At 45.1% G+C, this 15,157-nt stretch overlaps 1 protein-coding gene across 1 annotated transcript; it reads left to right on the top strand.

Annotated features, from left to right (window-relative positions):
• Positions 1-236: 236 nt before the first annotated feature.
• On the top strand, positions 237-15,082 carry O0I10_012803 (uncharacterized protein; the record flags this gene model as incomplete). Its single annotated transcript, XM_058492690.1, has 14 exons — positions 237-504; positions 571-1,010; positions 1,071-1,308; positions 1,372-1,464; positions 1,533-1,659; positions 1,722-2,221; positions 2,290-3,111; positions 3,165-3,433; positions 3,495-4,605; positions 4,671-7,362; positions 7,427-7,483; positions 7,539-10,860; positions 10,921-13,069; positions 13,122-15,082. 14 exons carry the CDS (start codon positions 237-239, stop codon positions 15,080-15,082), a joined length of 14,049 nt encoding a protein of 4,682 aa, XP_058336541.1.
• Between the last annotated feature and the right edge of the window lie 75 nt (positions 15,083-15,157).

Below are 15,157 nucleotides of genomic sequence, written 5' to 3'. Positions count from 1 at the left end.
GCGGCGGACTCGCGTCAGAAAAATGCGACCCGAAGAGATCTGGGGCCCTACTGCTTCTTTATCCTCCACTTGATACAAAAGGCTCAAGCCTAATTTATACATTCATCTCTTACATTCAGGCAAGTCGCTGCTCTGTTATAGACACATGAATGACATGCTGACCCTCATTGTATAGGAAGCTTGACACTTGTTATCAACCTTTCCACACCCCGCACTAGTCGACACGTTGGTGCATCATGTTGGAGGATGAATCCGCTCTCGCCCCGGTGCCTTCCATCGGCAATGCTGGCCCATCTTCAGAGACGTTGCTAGCATTTGATCCCAAAGACCTACAAGAATATTTGGAGCAGTTGTTGCCTTTGGTGCTAGGCGCAGACTTATCAGATCTACAAAACAGCATCTTTGCATATCCGGATACCATTGAAAAGTTCAAGAGATTTGCATCCGATGCACAAAGCCAAGTTCTCTTTGTACTCAAGGAACGAGAAGGTGGCAAGGATGAAGGTAAACAACAAGATGAGGGAGGGAGGACTAAGCAAGGGGACACATACACTAAAGACGCAATTTTAGATGAAGCTACACCGATCACCTATTCGTATTCCCTTTCACAAGAGATCACGTACTTGCCTACCCACGTTGGTTCTCTTGCTATCATCAAACGATCAGCTACTTTGGATCCATCACGTCCTTTACAAGCTCAACTTCAGCTTATCAACTTGCCTGGTGCACCTAATGCAAGTGAGCCTGGTCAAGCTAGTGCCTATGAATTTCTACACTCGTACATCCATCTCGCCGTCAGTCCTTATTTCAATGCATACGTTAATGCAAGACATGGTACTGTGGGAGCTGAAAGCAGCAAGAGCAAGAATGAGGACAACAAGATGGGTGTTCCCATGGCCAAGAAGAAGATGGCTGAACTTGAACTCAGCTTGCTTCACCTGCAGCAAAATGTTGAAATCCCTGATATCTCTCTCAACATTCATCCCGTGGTCCAAAAAGCCGTCGACAAGGTAATCATTTGGGTCTATATACATCCCATTGCATCCCTCTTAATCACTTGTATATCATAGTGCCGTGAACAAAGCAAGCGCGTCACCGTGGATGCTATCGATGCCAGCTTATTTTCGGATTCAGCATTCTTGAACAAGTTGCAAGGAGATGTCAATGGTTGGATCAAGGAGATTCAAAAGGTCACCAACATGTCTCGTGATCCCGCAAACGGCACAGCTATTCAAGAAATCAACTTTTGGTTGAGCATGGAGCGTGCACTTGAAAAGATCAATGAGCAACTCAAGAGTGATCAAATCAGTAAGCATCTCTTAGGCTATTCTCTTTTCATCAAAGTGTATTAATTTAGCCTTATTCCTATAGCATTGACTTTGGATATCTTGAAGCATGCCAAACGTTTCCATGCCACTGTCAGTTTCATTGCTGATACCGGTCTCAAGGAGCAAATGGAATTAGGTATATCATGAACACTCAAAAAATTGTAGATGATATCAAAGGAGCTCATATGAACCATTGTCCTATAGTCCACAAGTACAACCAGCTGATGAAAGACTTCCCTCTCAATGAGCTGCTCTCGGCCACTGATGTTGAAAAGATCCGTGAATCATTGTTCCTCATTTTCGCTCACTTGAACAAGAAGCTTAAGCTTTCGTATGTATACATCCCATTCATTGCTTATGGTTTACTCTTACTAACTAGGTTTCTATGCATAGACCCTATCCTATTCGTCGTGCATTGCCACTTGTCGAAGCCATTTCTCGTGATTTGAATGACCAACTTCTCAAGGTCCTTGGAAGTCGTCGTCTCATGTACATGGAATATGATGATTTTGAAAAGACAACTGCTGGTGCTGAGGCTGTATTCCAGACATGGGATGATCTTATCAAGGAGTTCACCAATGTTGCTCGTGATGTCACCCGAAAGCGTTCTGAAAAGTTCATGCCGATCAAGATCAATGCAGCTCATGCCAAGCTTCAGGAACGAGTCACCTTTGTTCGTGCTTTTAGAAAGCAACATGAGCAACTTCATCAAACGATTGTGCGTGTCATGACCAGTCCTCGTGCCAAAAAGTCCACTGTTGTCGTTGATGGCCAAGTCAACAGCGTCATGGAAGAAGAGGAAAGCATTAGCATCAGTGATATCAACGCTGTGGAGGAAGTTAAGCTTGCCTATGAAAGTGTCAAGAACATTGATGTGCTTGATGTTACTCCTGGTAAGTAACACTTTTCCCCCTCATTACTCAGCACACAATGGAAACTAATAATGATGAATATGAAATAGAGGGAACTGAGATCTGGGTGCAAGCTGAGAACGCATACAATGATCGTGTGTCGCGTGTAGAGAACCAAATCATTGCCCGTTTGAGAGATCGTCTTGGTACTGCCAAGAGCGCCAATGAGATGTTTCGTGTATTCTCAAAGTTCAATGCATTGTTCGTTCGCCCCAAGATTCGTGGTGCTATCCAAGAATATCAGACGCAGTTGATTGATAGCGTTAAGGAAGATATCAATAAGCTTCACGACAAGTTCAAGATGCAATATCGTAATTCCGAAGCGTACATGATGGCTCAATTACGTGACCTTCCTCCTATTTCCGGTGCCATTGTATGGGCTCGACAAATCGAACGACAACTCACCTTGTATATGAAGCGAGTGGAAGATGTCCTCGGCAAAGGATGGGAGTTGTATGCTGAAGGTCAAAAGCTTCAATATGAGAGCAACAGCTTCCGAAAGAAATTGGATACCAGACTCATCTACGACAACTGGTTACAAGAAATCACCAAACGTGACCTTTCAGTATCAGGACGCATTTTCGAGATCTCACGCAACCGAGTACAAAACTCTCTTCAGCTTGGTGTCAACTTTGATGGTCAAATTATTACACTCTTCAAAGAAGTCCGCAACCTCCTCTGGCTCAACTATCCCGTGCCACATACCATTTCAAACGTCGCCAAAGATGCCAAGCGTGTTTACCCATTTGCTGTCAGCCTTATGGAAGCTGTACGTACCTTTTCTCAAACCGTCCATAAGGTCAACAGAAACCCTGATATCAGTACGCTTGTCGCTGGATACCGTAACGAGGTGCATGTGATGATTACCAAAGGTAAGCTGTGCATGGTATGACTACAAATTATCATCTAACGCATAAAATTTTAGGTATCAACTTGCGATGGGACTACTTTGTCAACACCTATGATGGTCATCACCGACCTCTTTCTTATATCACCGGCAGCCCATTGGATACTCGTGAGAACCGCCACGTCAACTTTGTACGCGAGTTTGCGAATGTCGTTTCAGTTTTCCAAGACAAGGTTGACGCTCTCATTGGATACTATGATGATATCAACAAGAGTATCGAGGAAATGAAGGGATGTCCTTATCAAGTCGAACGCTTCGAGGATGCTCTTGGTAGAATCCAAAAGCTGGTATGTATTATCTTTGATTCTCTTTGTACTTGACACTTTAATGCTGATATTTTATCAAAAGATTGATAGACTTAATTTGGAAAACTACTCCAATCTCGATCAATGGGTTGCTGGTTTGGACAAGCGCATTGAGAGCGTATTGATCAGTCGTTTGCAACAAGCCATCAAGGCATGGTCCAACAGCTTCAAGGGCATTGATGAAGAAGCTATCATTCCTGAAGTCAGCATTTCAAAGAGCCGCCGTAAGCGTAAGGCGAATGCACGTGAAGTGGCCGTTGTGGAAGAAAAGATTGCAGCTGTCCAAAAGTCACCTGATGTGAAGCCTGCTTTGCAAACGCTTGTGCATGAAATTCGTATCAGAAATCAGCTCATGTATCTCGACCCACCTATTGAACATGCTCGTGGTAGCTGGTGGTCTCAATTGCATGATTGGCTTTCCACCATTTGTCATTTGCCTCGTATCCAAAGCTCGCGATATGAAGGTGGTTTGAGTGTGAAGGACAATCCCAGTGTTGAAAAGTCGTACTCCAGCCTCCTTACGCGTTTGGGTGATGGCTCGCTCGAATCGGCTTACCAAATCATTGAGGACAAGATCAATCAAGTATCCGAGTATGTCAACATTTGGTTACAATATCAATCCTTGTGGGATCTCGAATCCAATCATGTGTTCAATATTCTTGGTGATGACTTGTCAAAGTGGCAACAAATCTTGTTGGAAATCAAAAAGGCACGCAGCACATTCGACAATTCTGAAACCGAACAACCGTTTGGTCCTTTGGTGGTCGATTATGAACAAGTCCAGAGCAAGGTCAACCAAAAGTACGATCAATGGCAACGTGAGATCCTCAACAAGTTTGGCAGCATGCTTGGTACAGCCATGAAAGACTTCCATGTATCAGTCTCCAAGGCACGCTATGAGCTTGAACAGCAATCGATTGAGAGCAATTCTACCGGTGAAGCCGTTACGTTTATCACCTTTGTGCAAGATCTTAAGCGTAAGGTTGCCAAGTGGACTCAGGATGTCGAGCTCTTCCGACAAGGTCAAAAGACTTTGGAGCGCCAACGATTCCAATTCCCTAACGACTGGGTATACGTTGATCAAGTGGATGGTGAATGGAGTGCATTCAATGAAATTCTCAGCCGCAAGAACAATGCTATCCAAGAGCAAATTGGTAAGTTCCTACATATGGATTATGTTTATATATATATGCAATGCACTAACATTTGTGTGACATAGCTGGTTTGCAAATGAAGATTGTCGCTGAGGACAAGGTCGTTGAACAAAAGATTCGTGACATTTGCGCCGAGTGGGAAAAGAGCAAGCCTGTGCAAGGAGACATCAAACCGGATATTGCTACCAACACACTTAGCATCTTTGAAGGTCGTGTCACACGATTGAAGGAGGAATATGACATGGTTTGCCGTGCCAAGGAAGCTCTTGATCTTGAGCAAACATCTGAAGCTCGTCTTGAGCCAGTGTTGGAGGAATTGCGCGATCTCAAATCGGTTTGGACAGCTTTGGCCAATGTGTGGAATGCTTTGGGTGAAATTCGTGAGACAACTTGGTCCTCTGTTGTACCTCGAAAGATCCGTCAACATGTTGACGAGCTTGTTAACTCCACCAAGGAGATGCCCAACCGCATGCGTCAATATGCTGCCTATGAATACGTACAAGATGTGCTTCGTCAACTCTTGCGTGTCAATCCTCTTGTCGCTGATCTCAAATCCGAAGCTCTACGTGAGCGTCACTGGCGCCAAATCTTTAAGGCTCTCAAGGTGGAAGGTCGCTTTACCCTTGCTGAAATGACTATTGGTCACTTGTGGGACTTGGATCTCAAACGCAACGAGCAACTACTCCGCGATGTCATTTTGCAAGCACAAGGTGAAATGGCACTTGAAGAATTCTTGAAACAAGTCAAGGAAACTTGGGCCAACTATGTTCTCGACCTCGTCAACTATCAAAACCGATGCCGTTTGATTCGTGGATGGGATGATTTATTCAACAAGTCGAGTGAGCATATCAACTCTTTGGCTGCTATGAAATTATCTCCCTACTACAAGGTGTTTGAAGAAGATGCCTCTTCTTGGGAAGACAAGTTGAATCGTGTGCACGTGCTTTTCGATGTATGGATCGATGTACAGCGTCAATGGGTTTACTTGGAAGGCATTTTCAGCGGCAGCGTTGACATTAAGCATTTGTTGCCAGTGGAGACATCCCGCTTCCAAAGCATCAATACTGAATTCTTGACGGTGATGAAGAAGGTGTACAAGTCGCCTTTTGTTCTTGACGTGCTCAACATCCCCAATATCCAAAAGTCATTGGAACGCCTTGCTGATCTCTTGAGCAAGATTCAAAAGGCATTGGGTGAATACCTTGAACGTGAGCGTGCTTCCTTCCCTCGTTTCTACTTTGTTGGTGATGAAGATTTGTTGGAGATCATTGGTAACAGCAAGGACGTATTGCGTATCCAGAAGCACTTTAAGAAGATGTTTGCTGGTATTGCTACCATCTTATTGAACGAAGACAATACCGAGATCATGGGTATGGCTTCCAAGGAAGGAGAAGAAGTGCTGTTCAAGACCCCCGTTTCGATCAAGGACAATCCCAAAATCAACGATTGGCTTACGTTGCTTGAAAAGGAGATGCGTGTATCTCTTGCCATGCTTTTGACGGATGCCGTGAATGAACTTGAGACCATTTACAACGCCGATGAGATGAACTCTGAAGAGTTTATGAGTTGGGTCGATCGCTATCCTGCTCAGCTTGTGGTGCTTGCTGCTCAAACCATTTGGACGCACTCTGTGGATAAGGCCCTGAACACCATGTCCGAATCTGCCAATGATGATACTGAGCCATTGCAAAGTGCCATTTCACTTGTGGAACGCAATTTGAACGTGTTGGCTGATGCTGTGTTACTTGACTTGTCAATCATCAAGCGGCGTAAATGTGAGCATCTTGTCACCGAGCTCGTGCATCAACGTGATGTGAGTCGACAGCTACTTGCCAACAATGTTCGATCACCCAAAGACTTTGATTGGCTGTACCAGATGCGTTATTACTTTAATGGCACTATCGAAGATCCCATCCATCGTTTGTCTATCAACATGGCCAATGCTCAATTCTATTATGGCTATGAATACCTTGGTGTGGTGGATCGCCTTGTACAAACCCCATTGACGGATCGTTGTTATTTGACATTGACTCAAGCATTGGAACAACGTCTTGGTGGCTCTCCATTTGGTCCTGCAGGTACCGGCAAAACCGAATCCGTCAAAGCTCTTGGTGTACAACTTGGTCGCTTTGTCCTCGTTTTCTGTTGTGATGAAACATTTGATTTCCAAGCTATGGGTCGTATCTTTATTGGTTTGTGTCAAGTGGGCGCATGGGGCTGCTTTGACGAATTCAATCGTTTGGAGGAACGTATCTTGTCAGCTGTCTCTCAACAAGTGCAAACCATCCAATTGGGTCTTAAGGAATCAACCACCAATCCCAATCACGAGATCGAGCTTGTGGGTCGCAACGTGAAGGTCAACACTGACACGGGTATCTTCATCACTATGAACCCTGGTTACGCTGGTCGATCCAACTTGCCCGACAACTTGAAGAAGCTCTTCCGTAGCATTGCTATGACCAAGCCTGATCGTGAACTTATTGCTCAAGTCATGCTTTATTCACAAGGTTTCCGTACAGCTGAAACCCTTGCCTCCAAGGTTGTGCCTTTGTTCAATTTGTGCGCTGAACAACTCTCGCCTCAATCCCATTACGATTTCGGTCTACGTGCTCTCAAGAGTGTGCTTGTCAGTGCTGGTAATCTCAAACGTGATCGCTTGGCTTCTTTGCGCAAGGCTATTGATGAAGGCAAGGAGGACCAATCTGAATATGCAAACATCTCCGAAACGGTGCCTGAACAACAATTGCTCATCTCAAGGTAAATACTTTTTTTCATTTATTCTTTGGTCATTAGGCATATATTGATACAATGTTACTTTTAGTATTCGAGAGACCATGGTACCCAAGCTTGTGGCCGATGATATTCCATTGTTGACAAGGTAGGTATCAATCATGCTGTGTAACAATGAAACCATGCTCATTGTTTATTCTTAGCTTGTTGGCTGATGTGTTCCCTGGCGTGGAATATGCACCTGTTGATTTGGATCGCCTCAAGCAAGAGCTTAAGAAGGTGTGCGAAGAACGTCGTCTTGTGCCTGGTGATGCTTGGATGGAGAAGGTGATCCAGCTTTATCAAATTCAAAATATCCACCATGGTTTGATGATGGTTGGTCCTTCTGGTTCTGGTAAATCTACCGCATGGAAGACATTGCTCACTGCCTTGGAGCGTGTGGAGGGCGTCGAAGGCATTGCCTACACCATTGATCCCAAGGCCATTCCAAAGGATGCTCTTTATGGTACATTGGATGCCACGACTCGCGAATGGACCGATGGTTTGTTTACCCACATTTTGCGCAAGATCGTCGACAATGTGCGTGGTGAAAGCCAAAAGAGACATTGGATCATCTTTGATGGTGACGTTGATCCCGAATGGGTTGAGAACTTGAATTCAGTATTGGATGATAATCGCTTGTTGACTCTGCCAAATGGTGAACGTCTCAATTTGCCACCCAATGTCCGCATCATGTTTGAAGTCGAGACCTTGAAATACGCTACCCTTGCTACCGTCTCTCGTTGTGGTATGGTTTGGTTCAGTGAGGATGTCATCACCCTTCCCATGATCTTCAGCAACTATCTTGAAACGCTTCGCAACGTGCCCATGGATGAAATTGAAGAAGAAGGACCTACTTCACGTCGCATGACTGAAACAGACGAGGTTGCCTCTGTATCACCCAACTTGGCTACTCAGCGTTCAATTGCCACCATTATGGCTGCCGATCTATCAGATGAAGATGGCCTTGTTGCCAAGTGTTTGAATTATGCTGCAACCCTTGAGCACATTATGGACTTCACTCGCATGCGTGTTTTGTCGACATTCTTCTCTTTGCTCAACAAGACGGTGCGCAACGTGCTTGAATACAATAGCCAGCATCCAGATTTCCCTATGGGCGGTGACCACCTTGAAGGATACATCACCAAACGTATCATTTACTCGATCATTTGGAGTTTCTCGGGTGATGCCAAACTTGATTTGCGTGCAGTGCTTGGCGACTTTGTTCGTGGTGTTACCACCTATGAACTTCCTCCATTGGGCAATGATACTACCATCATCGATTATGATATTGCTGTGAGCAGTGGTCAATGGGTGCCATGGGAATCGAAGGTGCCTGTTGTTGAAATTGAGACCCACAAGGTTTCCGAAGCTGATATCATTATTCCTACGGTGGACACGATTCGTCATGAGGAGGTGTTGTATTCATGGTTATCAGAACACAAGCCATTGATTCTTTGTGGTCCCCCTGGTTCCGGTAAGACAATGACTCTCTTCAGCGCTCTTCGTAAGCTGCCTGATATGGAGGTTGTTGGTCTTAACTTTTCGAGTGCCACCACGCCTGATCTCATTCTCAAGACTTTTGAACAACACTGCGAGTACCGCAAGACGCCTAACGGTGTTATTTTGTCACCCACTATGATTGGTCGTTGGCTCGTTGTCTTTTGTGATGAAATCAATTTGCCTGCCACTGACAAGTACAACACCCAACGAGTCATTTCATTCTTGCGTCAACTGGTCGAATACAATGGCTTTTGGCGTACCACTGATAAGGCTTGGGTCACTTTGGAGCGTATTCAATTCGTTGGTGCCTGTAATCCTCCCACTGATCCTGGTCGTGTGCCTCTGTCTCATCGTTTCTTACGTCATGCACCTTTGGTCATGGTGGACTATGCTGGTCAAACGTCGCTTATTCAGATTTATGGTACATTCACACGTGCTATGCTTAAGGTGGTGCCCAATCTCCGGGGTTATTCAGAACCACTTACAGCTGCCATGGTCGAACTTTATTTGGCATCTCAGCGACGCTTTACTCCTGATATCCAAGCACATTACATTTACTCGCCTCGTGAATTGACAAGATGGATTCGTGGTATCTTTGAAGCCATTAAGCCATTGGAGACTTTGACAGTGGAAGGCTTGGTGCGTATTTGGGCTCATGAAGCATTGCGCTTGTTCCAAGACCGTTTGGTGGATGAAGAAGAACGACGATGGACCGATGAAATGATCGATTCGATTGCCCAAAAGCACTTCCCTGCTATCAATCAAGAAGAAGCTTTGGAGCGACCTATTCTCTTCTCCAACTGGTTATCCAAGAACTATATCCCTGTGGATCGTGAAACATTACGTGACTTTGCAAAGGCTCGTCTTAAGGTGTTCTACGAAGAAGAGCTTGATGTACCACTTGTATTGTTCAATGATGTCCTTGAACACGTCTTGCGTATTGATCGTGTCTTCCGTCAACCTCAAGGCCATTTGTTGCTTATTGGTGTCAGTGGTTCAGGCAAGACTACCTTGTCTCGATTTGTTGCTTGGATGAATGGCTTGAGTGTGTTCCAAATCAAGGTGCACAACAAGTACACTGGTGCTGATTTCGATGATGATTTGCGATCCGTGCTTCGACGTGCAGGCTGCAAAGGTGAAAAGATTTGCTTTATCATGGATGAATCCAATGTGCTCGATTCCGGTTTCCTTGAACGCATGAATACATTGCTTGCCAATGCTGAAGTCCCTGGCTTGTTCGAAGGCGATGAATATGCATCCTTGATGACAGCTTGTAAGGAAGGTGCTCAACGTGAAGGTCTCATGCTCGATTCGGGTGAAGAATTGTACAAGTGGTTCAACCAGCAAGTCGCTCGTAACCTTCACGTCGTCTTCACAATGAATCCACCTGAAGGCGGTCTTGCATCACGTGCCGCTACCTCGCCTGCTTTGTTCAATCGTTGTGTGCTGGATTGGTTTGGTGATTGGCCCGATCAAGCCTTTTATCAAGTGGGTATGGAATTCACAAAGACACTCGATCTCGATGTTCCTGTATACAATGCACCTATCAACATTCCTATCGCCTACCGCAACTTGCCGATCCCACCATCTCATCGTGAAGTGGTTGTCAATGCTCTTGTCTTTGTTCATCAATCGCTTTATGAAATCAATGCTAAACTCAGCAAGCGTCAAGGCCGCCATAATTATGCTACACCTCGTCACTTTTTGGATTTCATCTCGCACTATGTTCGATTGTACAATGAGAAGCGTGAGGATCTTGAAGAACAACAACGCCATTTGAACGTTGGTCTTGAGAAGCTCAAGGATACTGTCGTCAAGGTCGAGGAATTGCGTAAGAGTTTGGCTATCAAGAAGAACCAATTGGAGACCAAGAACGCTCAAGCCAATGAAAAGATCAATCAAATGTTGGCTGATGAAAAGGAAGCTGAGCAAAAGAAGGCTGATTCGATCCAAATTTCAGAAGCTCTTGAAGTCCAAAACAAGGTAAAGATAAATGATAACCCAATTTTTATTGTATGTATTTCTTAACATTTTCTCGTATAGGTTATTCAAGAACGTCGTACCATTGTGTTGAATGATCTTGCCAATGCAGAGCCTGCCGTGTTGGAAGCCCAAAAGAGTGTCAGCAACATTAAGCGTCAACATCTTACCGAAGTGCGTGCTATGGGTAATCCTCCTGAAGCTGTCAAGTTGTCTATGGAAGCTGTATGCACCATGCTCGGCCACAAGATCGAAAGCTGGAAGACCGTTCAAAGTATCATTCGTCGTGATGACTTTATTGCCAGCATTGTCAACTACAAGACTGAAACTCAAATGACCAAGCAGCTTCGTGAATACATGCGACGCAATTATCTCAACAATCCCTCGTTCGAATATGATGCTGTCAACCGTGCTTCTAAGGCTTGTGGTCCTTTGGTCAAGTGGGTCTGTGCTCAAGTGCAATACTCTGATATCCTCGATCGTGTTGGCCCATTGCGTGAAGAGGTTACTCGTTTGGAGCAAAGTGCGGAGGATACCAAGAAGAAGGCTTCTGATATTGAGCAAATGATTGTGGATCTTGAAGCAAGTATTGGACGTTACAAGGAAGAGTACGCTGCACTTGTGGGTGAAACACAGCTCATCAAGGCTGAAATGGATCGTGTCAAGTCCAAGGTGGATCGTAGTGTTACCTTGCTCAGCAGCTTATCCTCTGAAAAGGTCCGTTGGGAAGCAGCAAGCCAAGCATTCGAGAGCCAAATGGGTACCATCGTTGGTGATGTGTTATTGTCAGCAGCCTTCTTGGCTTATGGTGGTTACTTTGATCAACAATATCGTGAACTATTGATTGCCAAATGGACCGATCACTTGGTTGCAGCCAGCATCCAATTCAAGCAAGACATGGCCTTGACCGAGTACTTGTCTAGTGCGGATGATCGCCTCTCATGGCAAGAAAACTCGCTTCCTGCAGATGACCTATGTATCGAGAACGCCATCATGTTGAAGCGCTTTGATCGTTACCCACTCATCATTGATCCTTCGGGACAAGCAACCAACTTTTTGGTCAACGAATACAAGGATCGCAAGATTACTGTTACCAGCTTTTTGGATGACTCGTTTATCAAGAACCTTGAAAGTGCTCTACGTTTCGGCAACCCTATCTTGATTCAAGATGTGGAACACCTCGATCCAATTTTGAATCCTGTGCTCAACAAGGAATTGCGTCGCACTGGTGGTCGTGTATTGATTCGACTCGGCAGCCAAGATATCGACTTTTCACCCACATTCACGCTCTTCCTCTCGACACGTGATCCTTCAGTCAACTTTGCACCCGATATTTGCTCTCGTGTCACCTTTGTCAACTTTACTGTTACTCGTGGTAGTTTGCAAAGTCAATGTTTGAACAAGGTGCTCAAGGCTGAACGACCCGATGTTGATCAGCGTCGTACGGATTTGATCAAGCTGCAAGGTGAATTCCAGCTCAAATTGCGTCATCTCGAAAAGTCATTGTTGCAGGCATTGAATGAATCCAAGGGCAACATCCTTGATGATGATCATGTGATTGAAACATTGGAGACTCTCAAGAAGGAAGCAGCTGAAGTTACACGCAAGGTGGATGAGACCAACACTGTTATGCAAGAAGTGGAACAAACGACTGCCGTGTATACACCATTGGCTCATGCATGCAGCTCCATCTTTTTCGTTATCGAGCAACTCAACTTGATTCATCACTTTTATCAATTCTCGCTCGACTTTTTCTATGAGATCTTTGAATACGTATTGCATGACAACCCCAACCTCAAGTCCATCACGGATCCCACGGAGCGTCTCAACATCTTATCGCGTGATCTATTCTCGGTGACTTACAAGCGTGCTACTCGCACCCTTTTGCATGAGGATCATATTACTTTGGCTGTGCTCATGTGCCAAATTCAAATGCGGGGTGCTCAACATGGCGTCGATGAAGCCGAATACGACTTTTTGCTCAGCGGCGGTGATATTGTACCTGGATCAACAATCACAGCAGCAAGTCTTGGTCTTCCCACTTTCCTCAATGATGAGACAGCTCAACGTGCAAAGGAATTCATGGCATTACCATGCTTCAAGGGCTTGTGTGAACACATTCAACAAAACGAAAGTGATTGGCAACAATTCATTGAACAAGGTCAAGCTGAGAATATCGTACCAACCTGTTGGGATGATGCTGGTCGAAATTGTAAGTCGCTTTATTACTCAATTAGCAATGTCATATTAACTTTTCTTTATAGCTGTTGTGGATGCTCTTCGTCGTATGTTGCTTATCAAATGCTTCCGCCCAGATCGTTTGTTGCCCGCAGCTACCATGTTTGCCACAGAGATCTTTGGAGCCGAGTTCACCAATTCGGAAGAATTACACTTGCAACAAATCGTCAAGGAAGAGGTTGGCAGCAGCACACCACTTGCACTTTGCTCTGTACCAGGCTATGATGCCAGTTATCGTGTTGACAATCTTGTCGCTGAAACCAACATGCGTTGTACCTCCGTTGCTATGGGCTCTGCTGAAGGTTTTACACTTGCGGATCAAGCCATTTCTACTGCTATCAAGACCGGCAATTGGGTTATGCTCAAGAACGTGCACTTGGCGCCATCATGGCTTGGTCAGCTGGAGAAGAAGTTGCATAGCATGAAACCTCATCCTCAATTCCGCTTGTTCTTGACTATGGAAACCAATCCAAAGGTGCCTGTCAACTTGCTACGCATGTCTCGTGTGTTGATGTTTGAGCCACCACCTGGTATCAAGGCCAACTTGCAAGAATCGCTCCGTAGCATTCCTCCTTCGCGTCTTTCTCGAGGACCAACAGAACGAGTACGTCTTTATTTCATGCTTGCATGGCTACATGCTGTGGTGCAAGAACGTTTGCGATACGTTCCATTGGGTTGGACCAAGGTGTATGAATTCAACGATTCGGATCAAGACTCTGCATTCAATACCATTGACAAGTGGCTTGATGGAGCTGCTGGTGGCCGTGCCAATATCTCCCCTGAAAAGATTCCATGGGATGCCATCCGTTCACTTCTCAAGCAATCGATTTATGGTGGCCGCATTGATAACGAATATGATCAACGTCTTTTGGATTCATTTGTCAACACCTTATTCACACAACATTGTTATGACTTGGACTTTGAGATCGTCAAGAGCACGGGTGATAATGAAAAATCGGTTGTTGTGCCTGATGGTACCAAGATGGAACAATTCATGGAATGGGTCAACAAGCTTCCCGAACGAGAACCTCCTACATGGCTTGGTCTACCAGCTAATGCCGAGCGTGTCTTGCTTACTCTTAAGGGTAACACTATGCTTTCGAAGGTGCGCAAGATGAAGAGTACAAGCGATGATGACGAGGTGGCATATACCGATAACGACACGGCAGCCCAACAATCCGGCACAAGTCAACAACCAGCATGGATGAGAGCTTTGAGCCAATCGATCACTAGCTGGCTTGAACTTTTGCCTACAAAGATTCCTGGTATGCAACGTGACAGTGGTGGTATCATGGATCCTCTCTTCCGCTTCTTTGAGCGTGAGAATCAATTGGCCAGTCGATTGCTTCACATTATTCGTGATGATCTTTCCAATCTTCAAAAGGTGTGCAGTGGCGAGCTCAAGCAGACTAATCATTTGCGTCAATTGATGAGCTGGTTGACCAAGGGCTTGATCCCTGATCATTGGCGACGCTACAAGGTTCCGAAGAATATCCCTCTTCATGTTTGGATTGCCGATCTCAATTCACGTCTTGAACAAGTGGCATCTATCGCACAAGAAACCAACCTTGATCAAATGCAAGTTTGGATGGGAGGTCTTTTCAGCCCTGAAGCTTATATCACGGCATCACGTCAAGCAACTGCCCAACGTCATAAGTGGTCACTTGAAGAACTTGTATTGGAAGTGGATATTGGTGCTGAATGTGATGGACAACAACCTGGTTATTACATTCGTGGCTGGAAGATGGAAGGTGGTGAATGGGATGAGAATGAAGTTAGACTTACGTCTCAACCTTCTGTCAAATTACCCCAAAGCCGTATCAGCTGGATCAAGCGTGATATGCAAACCAAGTCTGACAAGGTATCATTGCCAGTGTATCTCAATTCGGATCGTTCGGATCTTCTCTTTACTATCAGTGTCCCAGCCAATGCAGAAGAAAGAGATCGTATTCCTCAAAGAGCTGTTGCAGTGGTCATTTCCTTCTAAACATGTCCAAATAAAACAATGCAATTGGTTTTCTACTACGCCCAATTGGGGGGGGGAGGGGAGAGTGATTACGTG

The sequence above is a fragment of the Lichtheimia ornata genome (assembly GCF_029851405.1).
Source record: "Lichtheimia ornata isolate CBS 291.66 chromosome Unknown scaffold00161, whole genome shotgun sequence".
Taxonomy (NCBI): domain Eukaryota; kingdom Fungi; phylum Mucoromycota; class Mucoromycetes; order Mucorales; family Lichtheimiaceae; genus Lichtheimia; species Lichtheimia ornata.
Note: the sequence above shows the minus strand (reverse complement) of the source record. Positions and strands in the feature narration are given on the sequence as shown.